Below are 21,429 nucleotides of genomic sequence, written 5' to 3' on the forward strand. Positions count from 1 at the left end.
TTGAAGATTAGGCCTAATGATGTGCCCAAAACAGCTTTTAGAATAAGATATGAGCACTATGAGTTTTTAGTGATGTCCTTTGGGCTGACCAATGCACCTGCAACTTTCATGAGTTTGATGAATTGAGTTTTCAAGTCATTCCTAGATTCTTTTGTGATCGTGTTTATAAATGATATTCTGGTATATTCAAAGAGTGAGCAAAAACATACAAACCATCTTCGCATTGTTCTAGGTGGAAGCAGAAACTATATGTAAAATTCTCTAAGTATGAATTCTGGTTGTCTTCAGTTTCCTTCTTAGGACATGTTGTTTCGAAGGAATGGATAATGGTAGATCCACAAAAGGTAGAAGCAGTTAAGAACTAAGGTCATCCTAACTCTGTGACTAAAGTTAGGAGTTTTGTGGGACTTGTCAGCTATTATCGCCGATTCGTGAGGAACTTCTCTTCCATTGCTACCCATTTGACAAGTTTGACTCAAAAGGAAGTACTATTTGAGTGGACTGACAAATGCAAAGAGAGCTTCCAAAAGCTTAAGACTCTTCTGACCACAACACTTATCTTGACCCTGCCGGTTGAAGGTAAAGACTTTATTATTTTTTGTGATGCTTCACATTTCGATTTGGATGTTGTGTTGATGAAGGATAAGAATGTTATAGCCTATGCATCGCGGCAGTTGAAAGTTCATGAGATAAACTACCCGACTTATGACTTGGAGTTGACAGTGATAGTATTTGCTCTAAAAATCTAGAGACATTATGAATTATATCACAATTTCATATGTTTTAGGAATTAACTTATATAATACAGTCGATTCACTAATATGCTTTTTTATTAACGTATCTTTGTTCTCAGTATCTTTGATTAGTTTGGTGTTTACTTTTATGAACCAATAAAATATCTATGAGTGCTTGTACAAAGAGCATGCCGAGGAAACTACTACACTCACCGTGTAGTTGCATTACCACCTAAACTTCTTTTTTATATTTTGAACCTTCTAAGTAAAAATACTGACTCCGCCACCGTAGACACGCACCTCGAATGGAATCACTATATATCATGTTACTTAATTAAAGTCGGTTGCAAATTAACTATTTGTAGAGCAAACATGGATTAGTACCTTTAAAAAATGGTAAGTGACTTTATAAGTATATGGATTGCGTAAAGATCTCTTCCACGTGTTTATATCTATCTAAAAGGTAAGGTAAGTAACATGATGTGACCTATATTTCTACTACATTATTGCATAAAATCTTCAATATATATATTTACTACCTTGAGTATTTTATTTCTTGTAAGGGAGTGGGATATAATGAATACGACAAATGATGATTGACTTGAATAAAATTTTAGTAGAAAATATTATTATGACGAGAATAAGTGAAATTGTAGGGAAAAATATCAACATTCCAAGAAGTTTGCCATTTGTGACATTTCGAGGCGATAGTAGCAATCCGCCACGAATCACACAAAATGACACAACTTTAACTACGGAACGGACTGCACACCTTTGAAGACATTCCAACGTGCTACTATTTTGTCGCCATAAATGTCATTTTTGAGGTCAATTTCTATGTTCTTGTGATTCTTGCAAAATGGAGTTTTCTAAAAGGTGTTCATTAGATCAATATGCATACGACTAAAATACGAATTTAAGGTAAATGCACCAACACATTCTATGACATAGGTCCTTGACCGTATTCTACTTAAGTTTCGTTTGTCACATGGATTTTTTTACAAGTTGGTAGTTGAAGCATTGAAGGCTAAATTCTAGTGCCATACAAAATATTCCAACAGATAAAACAAAAAAATGAAGCAGCATTAACATATACTGTCATTGGCATTTAAAAATAAATGACTCCCTTCATTCCTATCTAAATGTATTAGTTCGACCTGATATAGAGTTATACGGAGAAACTTTTCAATCTTGTGGACGGTGGTATGATAGTCTTTTAAATTTTATGATCTTAAACTTGTCAAATAGAATGTTGAAATTATTTTAGGTTTTGTAGAATAGAGCAGCTCATGTGGTTGGGACGATAGGAGAAGACTAAGAATATCGGGGAACAAAGCAGCAATTTCCAATTGCAGTTTCTACACTTTACGATCATAAGGGACTTCACTATTTCAACAATTGCTTCCTTCATCCAAGGCTCTGTTGATTTCATATTTGGCTATGGTAGGAGGTCAGTTACCTTCATCCATCCTTAATGGATTTTAATTTATATAGATATCGTCCTGTTCTATTGTGGAAACATGTGATGAAAAATTACATCTTCTTCACACTGTGGTTTGAGTCAAAATCAGTGAATAATGCATTTGCACTGGTTCCAATGGTGAAAGAATTAGAATGAAAAGATAAATGGCTAATCCCCAGAAACGTACAAATTCGTCATGAATATTAAGTGGATTCTGGTTCAAAAACAGCACCATAACGGGACTGGATCAGTTTATTTAGGCAGAGCGTGGGATGACGTGATTTTCTCTTACACTTACATGGACAAGATTGTTCTTCCACTAGGATGGAGCGATTGGGGCAAAAACAATTCGAGACTAGTCTTGTTACTTATTTTGTTTTTTACTCATCTTTTAAACTTTCAAATGGATATATGAGAGTGTAGAATGGGGAGTACAGGTGCAGTGGACCAGAAGCCAACAAGACAGGAAGAGTTCCGTCAACATTTTATCTTCAAAGTTGATGTACATAATTCAGAAATGGAACAGGCGGAGACATAAGAGACTGGTATACATATGACATAACGTTTTGAAATTGATCATATCATAAATATGGCCCTGCGTTTATGGACTAAGTTGGACATTAGGATCCAACTTCTATTTCTTTATAATGTCATTAGGTTCAGAGAATCCAGCCACAGTTTCTAGGATTCTTTATACAACACTGATATATGATCTTCCAGCTAGGAACATACTCAGCCTCAACTATCCAGCCACAGTTATAGTAAGAGTAATCCTTTTTTCGAGTAAACAAACTCGTGTTACTATTATTATCGCCTGTTTCTTCAGCAGCCCATCATCTTGTCCTTACAAATCGAAGATCTGACAAATGCTTCCAGCAGCAACACTAGTGATGCCATTCTATAATTAGCTAACCAACATCTTACACTGAAAAATCATACTATATATATAACAAATTATACAAAATATACAACAACATACCCAATGATATCCCACAAATAGAATCTGGATAAATTATACGAAATATGTAGTTCAAAAATTATACGAACCTCTAATGGTAGTCCGTAAGAGAATTAGACGTGAGATATATGAGTCAATGGGAGTTGAACAACCCATTACTAAACTAGCCCAATTTCATTAACCATTTTAGGCCTAAAAGTATAAAACAAGTTTCCACGAATAGCTCAGTAAGCTATAAGGACACGAGACCCAATTCGACAAACTAACGGTAGATTCAAGTACATACATTAAAAATGTGAGGAGTTCAGATCTTCTGTCCACTTACAAAATGAAGAGAAGAGAATGATTTTTTAGATCTTTGTAAAAATGAGAAGTATGTGCCCATCACTCCAACAATGACAATAAAGAGTCCAAATATTGTGTTAGTGATGTATTTATTTTAAGTCCAACTTGAGCACTCTGCCATGTGCGCCGAGAATTTTATATGTACAAGTCAACGTTTATGATGATAAAAAAAAAATATCCTCTGCAGCTTGTGAACGACAACAGGTTCCAACAAATACAAAAAATGGTCTTCCAGTCAGACTCGTGCGACCGAACAATCAGTAGATGTACCTAACAACCAAGAGGCTAAGCCTTTAGGCAATATGCTCTGCAAGACTAAGAATCTTAACATGCTTCTTTTTCCTCAACTCATGGGGCACTGGACCAAAAACTCTGGTTCCAATGGGTTCACCATGCTTGTTGATGAGTACCACAGCATTGTCATCAAACTTTACTTCGCTCCCATCACAGCGGCCCCTTGGCATGGCAGCACGAACAACAACACCATAATGCACTTCTCCTTTCTTCACCTTCCCACCTGGCTGAGCTTCCTTCACTGAGCAAACTATTGTGTCTCCTAATCTTGCTCCCTTCTTTCCCTTCAGTGCTTGGATGCATGCCACCCTCTTTGCACCTGAATTGTCTACCACTTTCAGACTCGTCCTCATTTGTATGAAAGTTCTTTGTTGCTGAAAGGACCAAAAACAAGTGAAAAACTTTACAATCATTGTAACAAGAGACAATTCAAATACTACTCAATTAGCAGCGTCAACTCATAAGATTCAAGACCTTTTCATAGCAACTCAGCCATGTGACGTTATTAAGATGCTTCCTTTAATGAAAATAAGCATTTAAATTATTTGATCAGTAAGAAGGCTTTATCTTCATGTGAGGAATGCATGATGTGGCTTGCATTGACAAAATGCACACAACATCCAAAGTTCATGCTCAATGACTGATTAAGATTGCAAATGGACCGGAAAAAAGAATAGGGTGTTGGGGGTGAGTGAATTAAACATCATAGCAGACGAACCTGGAATAACAAATGATTGCACATCATCTCGTGTGTTGATCTCATTAAACCATCAACCTTGTTGCAGAGGCCACTGAACAATGAACAACCAACTACTGCAGTTTCATCACAATTTTGTTAAAGCACAGGTCATGCATAGAGACAAGGAAATAAGGAAGAGCTGATGATCAGGAAATGTGGATAGCACAGGAAGGCAGTGAATTCAATGAGCTGGTACAGAGAGCATAATATCTGGTTGCAGTGGCTAATGGGCTTCCTAATACACATATAACTGTCAATTTTGGATAACCATCAATGTCGACTCTACAAGATCAAAAAAAAAAAGGCAAGTGCCTTAGGGCCCCAAATTTGAGGGGGGCATTTTTCCGCAATAATAGATTCTAGGTTTTTTTTGAAAAAATACATTGAGTACTATTTGTAGGAAAAGTAAACTTTTCATATAAAAGAAAAGAACTATTCGAAGAAGTTTGACATATTTGGTCTACTATGTCTCAAGAAAGATTATATGAATTGGTTATATTACCAATTGAAAAAGAATTATTAGAAGAAATCGATTAAATATCTGGTTGCAGGTGCTAACGGGCTTTCTAATGCACATAAAACCATCAATATTGGATAACCTATTAATCATTTCCGCGAAGTTGTCCAAGTACAAAATTTGTTGATGACTATGGCTAATAAAAATCACACTACTTCCTTCTTCCAAATTGAATTACACGTTTGAATTAAAAATGATTAAATAAGCTGATAGACAAAAGTTTCACAATGCAACTTCGAGATCAAGTATAGGTTAAATCTTTTTTCCTTTAAGACCATTAAAAAGAAACAAGAAAGAAAGTTGTATCAAGTAGAAAAAATAGTCCATAAACATCATTTAGTACAATGAGGGTATACAACTTGGGATGGAGCACATTGCTTTAGCAGAAAAGTCTTATTCACACAAGAAAATCAATCTTCAACGATCTAGACTTTACAGATAAATGAGTAAAACCCCTCCCTCTACAACTATAAATCTAAGTTCTACCTGCTATGCTGTAATGACTGAAGATGACATTCACTGCTCGGAGATTTCGATATCAAACCCAACTGAATGAGTAGATTAGTCGGTAATAGTGACAATGCACTACTTAATCGTATCTCCTTTTCCAATGGAAAGATTACCAGAGAAAGACAAAAAGGAAAAATGGGACGACAAGTAACTATCCCAATTTATATGATGGCACTTTTTGTTTTTTGAGATTTAAACTATGTAAACTCTGACCAACAGTTTAAAATGTACTTTTTCGTCATGTTGACATGAGAAGAATTGCAATTTGCGGTACTTTTCATATACTTTTTAATCTAAATTATAGTAATGATAAAATATTGAGTTGATCTAAGCCAATCAAAGATTAGTCATACTCCCAGGAAACAGAAAGTGCCATACAAATTGGGACGGGGAAGTAATACATTACATCACTAGAGACAAAACGTGTTCCTGTTTATGAGCTGCTCCGTGCAAGAAATATAAAATGAGTTTGTTGTGTGGAGAACAGCTAGAACTCATGCAAAACCTAATCTGAGGTCATTAGACTATCCACCAATAAGTAAAGATGTAAACTACCTCTCTTCAGATTACACAAAGGAGAATCTAGGCCTGTAACCCCTAAAATTTACTCTTATTTGTTTTCCACACTCCTTTTCACTTAGTTTATCTGCTGAAACAAAATCACCTTTTCCCATGGTGGTTGGGGGGAGGGGAGAGAAGATTATTGGCATATTGAAAAAGAGTGAGAGTCACAAGTTCCATATTAGCAATCAAAGCAAGTAAAGCCCCTTACCACGAACCAACCGAGAAGAAGAAGAAGATGCAGCCATCTTTGGAGAAGATTCTGTGATAGGAATGAGAAAGTCAGAGCGTTTTGTTGGAACTCGTTCACTGTGCGAGCTCAGGGCTCACTGGTTTGTTGGTGTTGCTGAGGCACGACGAGAGGTGAGGTTTGTTTGGAGGTTCCGGTGGTGGGGTGGTGGAGCTCGTGGCTATTATGGTCAAAGGAAATCTGGTGGTTGTGGGTTTTTTGAGGTAGAAAGAGAGGTGAGGCGGCTGGGAAGGGAAAAATGGAGAGGAAGGTGTTTAAGGTTTTGCCTTTTTTAGGAAATTTACAACACTTCTTCTAAAATTATCTCACCATCCTTCATTTCTTAGTTCAAATAAAAGGATTATAAAGAAAATTAACAACTACTCACTTTACAAAATTATCGACTTAAAATTATGGATCCAAAATCATTAGCTAATTAAATATTTGAGTAATTTAATATTTATTTGTGTATCAATAAATTTTTATATTGTATTAAAAATATTAAAATAGATATAAAACAAATGTAATCAACAATATATAAAAAATACAATTTAATGAAAAATAATGATTTGATAAAATAAGACAATATTCAAAAATTCAACATGAAAAAAATAGTAATAATTAAAATTAACTAAAATTCCAAATAAACTAATGAAAAATCCTAATATTTTGAAAAATAAGAATAATTATTGATAAATTATTCTAAAATTGAAGAAATGTATTTTGAACTATTTAAAGAATAAAAACTTAAAAGGATTAATTTTATAAAAGTCAGACCAAAATTGGGTGTCAACAGCTGTCTTTTTCATTGGATAGGATCAATGAAAGAGATCACAGAGAAAGAAAATTGGCACATCTAATTTTGGCCGATCACATTACCTTCAGATAAGGGTGTGGTTTGATTGAAAGCTCTACGTTGTGTTGCGTACTTGTTGACGTAACTCGCACCTATGGTTAAATTGAGAATGCATCCTCTTGGATGTTCTCGAAAAAACTAAGATAAAAGTCATTAGTAGAAACAAAATTAAAGAAAAAGGTAGCATCTCTTATAATACCTTCTGTCACTTTCTTTGCATTTTTTTTTGTGGACACGTTGTTCTCTTGGTGCTTCAAAGTCATTTTTACTTCAAAAGTTATGTGTGTCGACAACCTTCATCTGATTGTTGAAGCGTGGAGCAAGTTCATTGAAAAGACTGATAGTATCCATGGACAGGATATGAGTGTGATGGCTAAATAATTGTCAGTCCATTGATAGGACAAATAAGAATCATTCGTAAGACATTTGACAGAATGAATGCATGTCTATCGATATGACACATGAGAATGATACATCAGTAGGTTACAATTGCATATCTGACGATTGGACGAATGAAGATTGTCACGATCCAATTCCTTAGGTCATGATGATACCTACTATAACCCTCTAGTAGGTAAGCCAACCCATCAACACGAAACTTCAAATAATGGGTTTGAGGGCAGAAACTAAATAAGAGTATCGAATTATAAAAGTAAATAGAATGAATAAGCAGAATTAAACCAAAACATGTTTTACACAACTAAAGATCCCTCCCAGAACCTGGAAGTCACAAGTACAGAGCTGCTACAAAATAAAATACGAGTACAAGTCACGAAAATGGACCAAAAATATATATAACAACTGGCTAGTCTTAGAAGGCAAAAGACGGACCATCCATGCTGAAGGAGACAGGAATGATCTAAAAACGCCAAGTACTCACCCTAGTCTCCGAAGTTTACTACAATAGGCTCGATTTATCCACGGCGATAGGTGGTGCTCGGTCCTGCATCACGAAAGTAGATGCAGAGTGTAGTATGAGTACCAAGACAACAGGTACCCAGTAGGCATCATAGGCCGACTGAGCAGAAAAGGTAAAAACAATATGAAATAGGAGAATAACCTAAATAGGAGTCAACATAAGCATCAAAAGGGGAAAGAGTACTACCTATGAGAACTACAGCTAACTATACCCAACTGAGCCCCCATAAGTCCAGTCGGGACACTCGTGCGCAAGTTAAATAAAAACCCGGACGAACCCCCATAAGCCCATCAAGTACACAGAATAGCTACAACTACCAAGGCTAGGAACCAAGAATCTGCGATGTTAGGAGCCGAAGTACTATATCATTTCCATACTCAGAATCTCTAAGAGTCAATCGATCTAGTGGTGACTTAAGGGTCGAGGCTAGGACTGGGACCCAGATGCTCACCCGAATGTTCAAAATGGTCAAGGCCGGGACTGGATACCCGGATGCTTGCCATAATACATAAGTGCGGTCGAGGCCGGGACTGGGTACCCGGATGCTCGCCGTATTACATCGGTGCGGTCGAGGCCTAGACTGTTACTAGGATGCTCGCTGTAACACATCGATATGATCGAGGCCAGGACTGGATACCCAGATGCTCATCATACTAGCAAGTCGGTGGAGGCCGGGGCTGGGTACCCGAATGCTCCCCGATAATTCAGAATGGAGGCCGGGACTGGGTACCCGGATGCTCACAGATATTTTATCCTATGGTGTCGAATATTCTCCTTTCCAACTAAACATTAATAGTACCGAGAATCTCCTTCCCAATGAGTCAACCAATATGCCGCCAAAACTGAAACCGGAGCCAAAATCAATGATCATGAAATCTAGTATTGTCGACGCATCACGAAAGTCACGATTATACCGAGTTATGGATGATGGTATTTTTAAGAGCAAGAGTAACGCCTAGCTAAGGCCAAACTACTAGGCACTAGCCCGTTATACCATTCTACAAGGATCTAAGTCCATCGGAACGACGCCGGGACATCTAAAGCAAGTTTACATCCTATACTAAGGCCAACATGTTTCATAGTGTCAACAACATGCTCATTCAACTCTCCTTATAATACTAACAAGTAACGACAAGATACACATGCTTCTAAATATCCGAAAACCCGATAACAAGCCTAAAGCATGATTTCTAACACCTAAAATATACAATCATACTACCCAACCCAAATTCCAACTATTTCAACATGCTTTCACACATTCCATCTCAATCTAAAGAAAGGTAAACCGTAGCCTACCTTTAGGCTAAACACGCGGGCTCCAAATCACTGTGCCAGAGCTTTTCCCTTTCGAACTACCCAGAATGTTTCCAAGTTGTCAAAAATAGAACCACGACGTCAATACGGTCATTTAGACACTAATTTCATAATTTTTGGAGACGGACCAATTTTGGAGTCGAAAACGGGAATTGTGGGACCCACATACGAAATTACGGATTTGACCCCCAAAACAGGTTCTAAACGTCACCCCAAGATCACAAATCAGATTTATAACACAATTCGGGGTGGAAAATTACGTAAGATGATCAAACAGTCAATTCCCACATTTTCAAACTAAGAAAATAATATAAGGCAGCCTCTTTACACATCGATTTCTCAAAAACGAAAATCTGTCAATCAAAACAAATTACACCATGATGTTCCTTGCGAAAAACCCCACAATCTAGCCTCAAGAATCACTCAAAACGGAGTTATATTGACCAAGATACACTCTTTCAAAATTCCACAAAATTTTATTCCGAAAATGACTAAATTAGTAACTTAAAACGCATTTTTACCTCAAACGAAGCTTCTCCTCGCGTTTCTGATATTACCACGAGATTACTCACGAAATTCTCTTGAATTTAGACCCTTGAATCACTAAAATCGGGTTTATATAGGTCAAGAACTAAATTCTCAAAATTCAACAAAAATTGATTCCGAAAATAGAAAGGGCAGCTGCTATAACGCGAATTTACCTCAAACAAAGAGTACCCAGCAGCCCCCAAGAACTCCAATCCGTAGCCATGAACTTCCCAAATACACTGGGCTTCGAATCACCCAAAATGGAGCTCTAGAACTCAAGTTATGAAGGTTCAAAGTTGAGGAGAAAATCTGAAAATCTGCACTCTTTGTTGCAGATTTTTTCTGATTTTTTTGCCACAATTTAAAGTCTCCGAACGAACCTTCGGAATTCATTCGGAACCTAATAAAAATAAACCGAATATGCTAACACACTAAATTCGACGTTCCGGACTCAATTGCGTATTCAGAATTCTCATACGAGTTTATTTTAATAAAAAGTAGGTCCCACATCCAAGTGTCATTTTCCACAACGGACCTCGATATTAGCTCGGGAGCCTCGGAAAGCGAACGAAAGGTCGTTCCTGACCAAAATCGATATTTCGGAACTAACCGCGCTATCAAAATTTTTATTCGAGCGCGTTTTCCAAGAATGTTGAGGAAAGTCAACAATAGGCTAAATTTCGAAGTCAAAAGCGCCAAATGGCCCCAAACTCGTATCGATTGCCTCGATAGTCATTCCAACAGTGCTACTAGCCTAATTTGGTCATTCCGGAGCTGATGGAACCATCAGAATTTGAATTCGAGATTTTGTTGACCCAAAACTCAAAAAGTCGCAACTAAACCAACTTAGGCCTTCAAAATACCAAAACGAACTCGGGACCTCTAAAAATTCAACCAACACTTCTTCTAGACCAAAAACATCTCCCAAATCCAACGGAGTCGTCGGAATTTCATTCCGAGCATTAGAACTCCAAAAGTTGACCAAAGTCAAACCTTGGCTTAAAGTTCCTCAAATTCTCAAATCAATGCCTCAAATCTTCGTTACAACTCCAAAAATGATTCCGTAAAGTCTCCTAAGCCTATTTCGACATTTTGGAGCTGCTGGAATCGACGGAATTCCATTCCGAGACCCGTAGCTCCAATTGACCCCAAATACCACTTTTTAATACTTAAAGCTTATGAAAACTGAAAATTTCCAAGGACTTAACTTTTCATGGAATTTTCTAAAAATCAACACCCGGTAACAATTAGAAACGACTCGGGCATCTAAAGGGAAGGATAAAATGGTCATTTTACAAAAATTCCCAAAAAATGACCTTCAGGTCATTACAAAGATGATCCATCAATAGGATATAAATGTATGTCCATTGATAGGACAAATGAAGATGATCCATTGGTAGGATACTAATGCATGTTCAACGATATGACAAATGAAGATCCATCGGTAGAAAGTGTTATGCTCTATTTTTATCGAGGTTAGATAAAACACAACTTATAGATTCTAAAAAGGATTAATTATTGTATCGAGTCACCACCTAATTTATTAAGAAAAATAAAAAAATCTATCTGATGTATAATATGTATGACTCACGTTTTTATCTACGAAAAAATTAGTTTAGATTCTAGGTAAAATTTTACATTATCCAAAGGGAAGGTGCTAGGCATCCTTCGAAATCTACAAAATGTAGTAACAGGCTAGACTTATTTTATCAAAAGGGAGGGGATAAAATTATTATTTGCAAGTATGACACACACATATATATAAAGAAACATGTATTAAAATTGTATAAAAATATATGTATAAAAGAGTATGTACCAAGTAAATAATGTATATTATCGTCAACTATATGTATGAAAATATGAGAAAGATGATATAAATGTATATAAAAAAAGTTCATTTTTTATGCAATATTAAAAGAATTTCTCTTTATTAATATGAAAAAAAAGGGAACTCTTTTACCATATAAAAATAACCTTTTGTAATGTGTGAAAAGAAAAATATTTCTTTTATAGAAAAAAAATATATTCTCAAATAACATTTTTAACTTACAATATCAACGAGAGGATAAATTATGAAAAATATTTTAAAGGAAAAACATTATTTAATATTGTCTAAAAATGTGAATTAACTGATTAAATAGTTAAATCAATTAAATTTCTTTATGTAAGTATTTACGGCCTAAGTTTTACCTAACGTCAATAATATACATAATAATAAATTAAAAATAATATTCAACCTTCATTAAATTTGAATAGCTTCCTCAGAAAGCAATTCTGGGTTGGGTACTTGTAAAGACACTTAGTAGAAGTATTAGTAAGGTATAAATACGAATAATAATAATAATAATAAAAATAAAAATAAAATTCGTCTTATAAACATGAGAGGCGTTAGAAATCGACGACAATTTCTTCATCGGCCACTTTAAATATAAAATTTATGATTGCTCAAAGATATAAACAAATTTATACAAAATCATCTAAGAAGTTCACTACCAAACAACAATAATAGACAGAGTAGGCTGCTGGAAAACTAACAATACAGACCAACAAACAACCAATAAAGTCAAGGCAACAAACAAATAAAAATTATCCTACAATAGTAATAAAATAATAAAATAAAAACATTAAAGCATCAATAATAATGAATGATCAAAAGGGAATGCTTTATAGATGTATCTCATTGTAATTTTTTTTAAAATAAAAAAATTTAAAGACAAAATTTTAAATAAATAATAACCTCATTAAAACAACTCAAAAATAATCACACTTCAAAGAACATCAAATAATATAGCACTGTATTTGCTGGAAAGAAATAGAAAAATAAAGATAATGACATTAATGGAGGAAGAAAAAAAACAGAGCTTTAGAGCTTTAATTTGTTTTGTTGAGAATGGATAAGTCCAACTCCGGATAGATCTGGTGTAACATTTCAAAAATTTCTATGCCAAGACTCGAACCATTCTTTTTAGGCGTATAGGATCGAACTCGGTGACTTTTAGTTGTATCTATGAGTTAGGATCAATTCCTAAGTATTTTAAGAGTATTAGATGTGTTTTAGAATTATAAGGGATCTCTAACACCAAGCTGATTCCAAAGAATTTTTATCGGCTAAGTTTCCAATGAATTCGTATAAGGGTCAACTTCAAACAATCATATCTCCTAGAATATAACGAATTGGGTGGCCCATAACCTATCAAATTAAAGGTCTTTGAGTCTTCTTTCCAACGCCCCAAGATTGAATTTTTCTGAGTTCGGAGTCAAAAGTTATGCTTGGTTGAACAGAGAGGTCCGCGATAAGTCCGCGTCGCGGACCTGTAGTGAACTTTGACAATTTTTCCAAATTTTATTTTTTTGTCAACCGGAAAGGTGCGCGACACGTCCGCGAACTTGTTCAGTTTTCCAAATTTGTAGGGACATTTTGGAAAAATTATCTAATATCCATATCTACGAACTTGGACGCATTTTGGGTCATTTATTTTCAGTCTTTCACCTCTAAAGAACCCTAATCTTCATCCTCCTCTCCCTCAAATCATCCCCTCCATTTTTTCTATAAAACTCAAAGGATTCAAGGCTCCCCACTGAAGACCAAGAATCAAGTTTTCTTAAAGTTTCACTCTAAGGTATGTGGGTTTTCATCCATGAGTTCTTCCACCCATGGAGCCCAAATATTTTCTCAACTTGATGTTTCAAATTTCAAATGGTGAATTCTTATGGAATTTTACATGATGATTCAAAATGCATATATTATGGTATATTTGAAGCTTTTTGTGTTTAAATTGATATATTGACTCTCATTCATGAAATAATTTTTTTTTGTTAGTGATCCTATATGAAGACTTGAAATGTAGTTTTAAAGTGTATATGATACGTTGTTTTAAGATGTTTGATTCGATGCATTTATATCACTCTCATGCATACAAGTATTCTTTAAACGTATTTAAAGGTCTTTATGAATCGAACCCACCTAGTCTTCCTATGTATTCATGAAGTTGAATTGAAAGTTTATGAGCAAATGCCTATGTTTAAGGGAGTCTTGTGAAATGATTGGATGATGATGAAAAGGCTTTTAGCCAAAGAAAAGATTCAATGTGAAAGGACAATTCTCATATATTTGCATCAAATGAAATGTTTTAATGAGTTATTTCACCGATGATGATTTGATGTCGAAGGTTATACAATACTTATGTTATTATGATATTTAAATGTTATCCCATGGGATTGATCTAGCATCGAATGTAGCATGTAGATGGGGACTCGACCTAAGGGGTCCTTAAGTAAAGTCTCATGTTGCATTAACTATGCGCCAACATATGAGCCCTTGTAGGCTATTTAGGCTAGTGGATCCACAATTAGCCAATAAAGTTAAAGTTGACGGAGTTCTACTCGGCAAGTAGACTCCCCGTGCCAACATAGGGGGTTATGTTGGATTCCATGTAATAACTCGCATGGTCTTAAATGTCGGATAAGGTCACTTCCCCACAAAATGAATGTTTTAAGGTTTTTTATGATGATGTTTAATGTATGCATTCATTATGCACATTGCTTATTCATGTTCCTCTTATGTTCTTCTTTTCGTAGCATACTCACATACTTAGTACATTCAAAGTACTAACGCATACTTTTGCCTACATGATATCACCATGTAGGGACCGACGTCTCTCCTCGACCTCCTCCACACGGCTAGCTCGGGTTAGTTGAAGGTTACTTGTGGTGAGTTTCCATGTTCCGGGAATAACCTCCTTTATATTCTAAGCTCATGTTTTGTAAAACATTAAAACTTTTATGAAGATATTTTTTGACACTTATTTTGAGGGTGAGTTATGGACATGTCTTAGCCCCCGCCAAGTCTATTAGTAGAGGTATGTTGGGACATAAATGGAAAATGTTTTGAAGTTGCTAAGGACTATTGTTCCACGATATTTTCCCTAGTCCAGTTCTCTTTTTATTTACTTACTTTTCGCTTGTTATCATATGTCATTACCAATAAAATGCTTAACAAATGCTAAGAGGCTTAGGTGAGGCACCTCCGGGTGTCTCATTCGCCGTGTCACATCTAGGCCCTAGGTTCGGGTCGTGATATCTGGTTATTGGTTTGTGCTCCTCATCGAAGTTGTTTGTGGTGGCTTGAGATCTAGTGAGGACTGTACGTTTTTATTTTATTTTATTTTTTTGTTCCGATTCATCGGAGCTTGAAGCTCCTCGGCGGAGGTTGTATCGTGTGCGTGAAGGATGACTGGCTTTGTGGAACTCGGAGTTCGCTGAAACTTGGATTTTGTTTTGGTGGTTGGCGAGCTTCAAGCTCACTAGTGCAGTGGTTATTGTTGTTTCTGAGTGTGATGAAGAGGAAAGGTGGGGAAGAAGAAGTGAAAATGGTGTGAGGCGGCTAGGTTGCGTTGGAGAAGAAAGGACTAATTGAGGAAAGATTTTATAGAAGGAAGATTAGTGTCATTGTTGAAATGAGTGTTGGTTGAGAAAGTCTAACAGGAGCATGTGAGAGATGTTGAAATGGGGAAAGGGAAAAGGGTCCACAAAGAAAAAATTAAGGAATACGATTAAATAATTGAGTTTTGTATTCGACAGAACGGAGTAATTAATTTTAAAAATGATGAGCCAAATAATGGGTGTCAACAAATATACTAAACAAATACTAAAAATTAGAAGTTATGAAAAAATCAATATTCTAAATTAATAACCAATTAAATAAATAAATAATATTATTTATATAATAATAACAATAATAAAATTATGAATATTATACTAAATGTAAGATTAAGCATACAATAAATAAATAAAAATTTAAGAATACATATTTAATTCAATAGCAATCCAAAAATGGGTTATACGTCGGTCAAAATTGGGAGTCAATAGGAAGATGTTGTATGTTCATTGGTATGGCGAATGAAGATGATCCATCTGTAGGATATTTAGGCTAAATAATTGTTTGTCCATCGATAGAACGAATGAAGAATCATCGGAAGGATGATGTTGCATGTCCATTGATAGGACGAACGAAGATCCATCGGTAAGATATGTTGGTCCATAATTGTTTGTCCATCGATAGGACGAATGAAGATCCATCGATAGGATGATATTGCATGTCCATTGGTAGGATGAATGATGATCCATCTGTAGGATATAAATTCATGTCCATTGGTAGGACGAATAAAGACGATCCATCGACAGGATATTTTGGTAAAATAAAAGCTTGTCCATCGATAGGATGAATGAGAATCCATTGAGAGGATACTTTGGCAAAATAAATGTTTATCCATCCAAAGGATGAATAAGAATCCATTGGTAGGATACTTTGGCAAAATAAATGCACGTCTATCGGTAAAACACATGAAGATCCATTAATAGGATACTTGGCAAATTAAATGCTTGTCTATCAGTAAGAATTAAGATCCATTGATATGATACTTGAAAAATTAAATGCTTGTATATCGGTAAGACGAATAAAGATCCATTGATAGGAAATATGTTAATCCATTAGTAGAGTATATGTTGATCTATCGGTAGGAAGATGATGATGTTTCATCTGAAGGATATTATGATCCATTGGTAGGATAATATTGCTCCATCAATAGGATGATGCTATGGCCTCAATAGCCTTTGCACATTGCAATATCTGGTATCAATGTGACTGATGAGTATCCTTCAAATGCCCACGTCTTGTCAATTTATGGCATGAAAATGGATATTTTGGCAAGTTGCACTTCAAATCTTCTCTGATATTTGATGCGTCTTACATATGTTCTTCAGATGTTTATAATGCTGGAAAATGCTGATGTTTCTCTTCAATGAGATCAACATACAATGTCCCTCTCGGCAATTGAAAATTCAATGACTTGATAACAATCCAACAGTAAGAAAGTGGATAGCTCGATGATTGTCCAATGTAACGAGGTGAATAGCTTGAATAACTGTTCACTGTAACGAGGTAGATGACTCGATGATTGTCCACTGCAACAAGGTGGATAGCTCGATGATTGTCCACTATAACGAGGTGAATGTCTCGATAATTGTCCATTATAACGAGATAGGTGACTCGAATGATTGTCCACTGTAACGAGGTGGATAGATTGATGATTGTCCACTATAATGAGGTAGATGACTCGATGACTGTCCATTATAACGAGGTGAATAACTCGATAATTGTCCATTGTAACAAGGTATTGGACTTCATTTCATTCCCATTGATTGCATGTGGAAACATACTTGATTTACGTGTTACATGAGTTATATCTATATATAGACTGTTAGATTGGGCTGCTCTGCTTGCAGATTGTAGTTAGGGAGGTTCGAATGGATACTTGAGAGGTAGTTGCCGACGTCGACGATCCCTCTTGTTTCATTTTACATGCTTTGTTATGTTTGAGAGATAAACACATTGAGACTTGCACTTATCTTTCATTTCTATTGTATTAGAGGCTTGTACATGTGATAGCCAATCATTTGGGGTATTGTAGATGGCTAAGACTTTCATATTTTTATACTTATCTATCTTTTTAGTCTGTTTCCGCTTTTGTTTGAGTTTTAGGCTGACTTATCTCGATGGATTCAAAAAAAATGCCCAATGGTACCTTTAATCCGAAATGAGTCTTATAAAAAATATATATTAATTACATCAATTATGACCCTTTTATCTGAGTTGGGTCATTTTGGGTAATTTTATAAAGTTAAGGCCAAAAAAGTGGTAAACAAATGTTATGGGTAGTCGCCTGATGCAATTTTCCCAAATATTTTTGGCTAATTTACATAAACCTATAATTTTAAGAGTTAATTACATTATTTTTCTACTCTTTTTCAAAATACAAATTTTTTTTAAAATTTATGAATTTCGGATATATCACTGGACGTTCTCATACATCAGCACACATTCGGATACATAGGAGAGAGTTGTATCTGAGAGGGGAGTGATGTATCAAAGAGGGGATAGAGATGTATCAGAAAGGGGATATGACATTTGGATACATAGGGGATGGATGCATCCAAATGGTAAGGGATATATTCGAGAGGAGAGAGATGTATCCGAGAGGGGGATAAAGATGTATCAGCGAGCGAGGAGTGATGTATTCGAAAGTAAATTTTTGAAATCTTTTTAAATGAAAGAAAATTTTAGAGATTATAGTAAAATAAGATATATATTTAGTTTTTTTCAAGATTTTTTTACTTTATTTAAAATAAGTTCAGCTTTTTGGTTAAATCGAAATATTGGAACCTATAACCAAATTTCTTTTAGAAAAATTAAACCATAGCCAAACTAGAAAGGCTGGCTTAATTTTGTTTGTTACCAAAAAGTGTTGTATCCCCAAAGAAAGTAGAGAACAACCATCAACAATATCAGTTATCAGTTCATCTTTCTACTATTTCTTACAGTAGTAAGTAGGAATCTTTACATCAGTCTCTTAATTTTAAAAAAAAGGATCCAATTTTTATACCCATTGAGCTTAAAAGATTACATCTTTATATATGTTTTTGATTAAGTTTGGGGATTTTTTTTCAAGGTTTTAGTTGTATTAATTGATGGGTACTGCAAATTGGTGAAATCCTAGCACTTTTGAGGCATTACTTCGTCCCAAACTAATTTTCGGCATTCTCTGAAGAAATAAGAGACTCTAACTAGACATTAACTATTTTCAATTCCAAATTCAAAAACATCAGTTATCTGATTTTTATACAATAATTTTATACAAAACCTGATTTATATGCAACGAATCATTGAGAAAAAAAGAAAAAAAACGATTCATTCACTCTTTAATTTGGAGAAGAAATACTAGTAAATAAACAAGTAAAAGGTGCAAGAATAATGTATATGCCCTGAAATCACATAGATGGAGAGATTCTATAGATTGAATTGATGGAGAAGAACTTACCACAAGATTGATATAAGAATGAAATCTCTGAGCAAAACTCCAAGAATGGATGCAAGGATGGAGAAAAGAAGAGAAGAAGAAGATCGCCAGTGAAGAATGGAGAAAAGAGAGATTAAGGGCTTAGATTGTGAGGGTAATGTTGAAATTACGAAATACTATAAGGCTTAAAAGAGTAAATCATCCTTCAAACTTAAATGGCTTTTAAGCCAACTTGAATAAAAAATATTCTCAGTTAATAATTTTGTCAAAAAATATATTTTTCGTCAATAGTTTAATTTAAAAATATATTTATTATTACTTACTGGGTTAAAAATATATCTAAAATATCAGATCATGTTTATCATACGTCTTCAATTCAAAAAAAAAAAAAATTATTATGATTTTTTTTAATCATTAGATAAATAAAAATAAATGATGGAATTACTATTATTACTCTATTATATAAACCAATAACATTGGGACGACCACAACAACAAATAGTTCCCAAGCATAGAACAAACAGAGGCAATATTGAAAATAAATATTTTCTCTTTCTCCAAGTGTTGTACTTGTGTTGTTAAAATATTCTAAACTATATGTATATCTTTTTCTCAGCATAAAACTCGTGTACTGTATTTAGACATAAAAGATGATACTAAAAACTATTGTCTCTCAAGAGCTGGGCGAAAATTGACATCGGTGAGTTCTTCTTTTCCTTTTCCCCCTTTTTCTCCTTCAAAGGTAATGGTGAAATTTCTGATTTTTTTGATAAAATTTTTTATGTAGAGTTTGAGCTTGTGGAGAGAGGATAGTGGATGTGTCTTTTGTACTTAATTTGGTTGGTTCCTTTGAATTTTAATAGAGAGTATGATTGATGTGTAGAATTTGATTTTCATGAGATTTGGATCTGATAAGTTGGAAATTCATGATGAAAGTTTGGATCTCACATTGAACTTCTTTTTCTGCTCCTTAGTTTATTAAAGTTAGTGTCTTTCTGCTCCTTAGTGGATGTGTTTTTTTTTACTTAATTTAGTTAGTTTCTTTGGATTTAAATGATAGGATAAACCAATAGAGAGTATGATTGATGTATAAGATTTAATTTTCATGAGATTTGGAAATGAGTAATTGAGAATCCATGATGAAAGAAAAATTCTTTTTGGATTTCATATTGAACTTCTCTTGGTGCTCCTTAGTTTATTAAAGTTCAAGTCTTTGTTGTTCTTTTTCTTGTTTGATGTTGAATTTGAGCTTGTGTAGAGGATAGTGAATGTGCTTTTTTTACTTAATTTGGTTGGTTCCTATGGATTTTAATAGAGTATAATTGATGTGTAGAATTTGATTTTCATGAGAGTTGAAAATGATACAATGGAAATTCATTGTACCGAAGTGTCTTCTGTTCTATATTACCACGAATCATAAATATTCTTCACTGTTTGCAATTGTGCCTTAAAGAGCCTGCTAATTTTGTTAAATGTTAGCAGTTGAGTAAATATTTTTTTCACCTTGATATTCTAAATGATAGTTATGACATCTTATTCTCGGATTATATTGTGTGACTCTAATTCTAGAATGACACTAATCACAGTGGAACAACAACACCAATAGAACTAAACATGAATTTGTAATTTCTGCCACGCTCATCTTATTTTAAGCTTTCACTTTTTGAGCATTCTGAAAGATAAAATAAAGCTAAACAAACTGTAACTTTTTATTAACTACATCAAAAGCAAAATTCTCAAATTCAAATACAATGTAGTACAATTGAATTTTTTTAGTACTGTTGTGTGCATATGTCAATGGTAGTTGTATTTGTAGTATATTTCAGAGTAAAATGTTAATATTCAACAAATGGACATATGTTCTACATAGCCTGACCCTGACCTTTGATCTTTGCAAGTGAAAAATATTTTTTCAAATTGCTCTATTTTTAGTAATCACAATAATTAAAATAGACAGGAGGAAGTATTAATTATATAGTTAAATTATGACACTTAAGATAAACTACAAATTTTACAATTATTTTTTAAAAAACAGATTTAGTGTAGCCATATTTATGTCAATTCTCTGTTTGCATCTTTATGAGAAAAAATAAAAAGTTGTAAAGATCCTATACATTATAGAAGAAAAATATGTAGAACGTTCTTTGCAAATGCATTTTATCTAAAATATTTAATTGTACTACAATGTATTTGAATTTGAGAATTTTGACATAGAACAAGTTGTCAATAGCCTGTTTTTGATCTTTGCAAGTAAAAAACATTCTTCTTTGTGAATGCGTTTTATATATTTATTCCTCTAAGTTCACTAGATATCTATATTCGCTTCACTATGTTAAAAACTTACAGTATTTAACTATTGTGGCTCTCTGGCTCTTCTTTCCCCGATTATTGTGAAGATATCTTTGGTAGACAAATGGCTCTAAGATTCAATGTTGAAGGATTAACAGTTGGCACTCCCGATTGGACTTGTAAAGTTCAAATTGTAGACATGAGTTGAGCGTGACAAGGTTTGGAGAAGAAAATTAAGTTTAAAAATTTGATTTTGGAAGATAAACATGTACTCTCACTTATAGTTGTTTCATCTCAATTTATATGCATAATTATACTAT

The 21,429-nt window shown here is 34.4% G+C and overlaps 1 protein-coding gene and 1 pseudogene across 1 annotated transcript; one reads left to right on the top strand and one right to left on the bottom strand.

Moving 5' to 3' along the window:
* The first annotated feature begins 1,365 nt into the window (after positions 1-1,365).
* On the top strand, positions 1,366-3,102 carry LOC129891505 (probable pectinesterase 53; annotated as a pseudogene).
* A 381-nt stretch (positions 3,103-3,483) lies between these two features.
* On the bottom strand, positions 3,484-6,687 carry LOC129901909 (50S ribosomal protein HLP, mitochondrial-like). Its single transcript, XM_055977034.1, has 3 exons — positions 6,332-6,687; positions 4,512-4,606; positions 3,484-4,167 (listed from the first exon to the last, which is right to left on the bottom strand). The coding sequence occupies exons 1-3, from the start codon at positions 6,366-6,368 to the stop codon at positions 3,793-3,795; spliced, it is 507 nt and encodes a 168-aa protein (XP_055833009.1). The 5' UTR covers positions 6,369-6,687; the 3' UTR covers positions 3,484-3,792.
* Between the last annotated feature and the right edge of the window lie 14,742 nt (positions 6,688-21,429).

Source organism: Solanum dulcamara, chromosome 1 (assembly GCF_947179165.1).
Source record: "Solanum dulcamara chromosome 1, daSolDulc1.2, whole genome shotgun sequence".
NCBI classification, from domain to species: Eukaryota; Viridiplantae; Streptophyta; class Magnoliopsida; order Solanales; family Solanaceae; genus Solanum; species Solanum dulcamara.

Coding starts and splice junctions, on each gene's coding strand:
- LOC129901909 (XM_055977034.1), bottom strand. CDS start 6,368: ATGGCTGCATCTTCTTCTTCTTCTCGGTTGGTTCGTG. Junction 4,607..6,331: donor TTCTTCTCGGTTGGTTCGTG/GTAAGGGGCTTT, acceptor ATGAAACTGCAG/TAGTTGGTTGTTCATTGTTC. Junction 4,168..4,511: donor GCAATCATTTGTTATTCCAG/GTTCGTCTGCTA, acceptor TGGTCCTTTCAG/CAACAAAGAACTTTCATACA.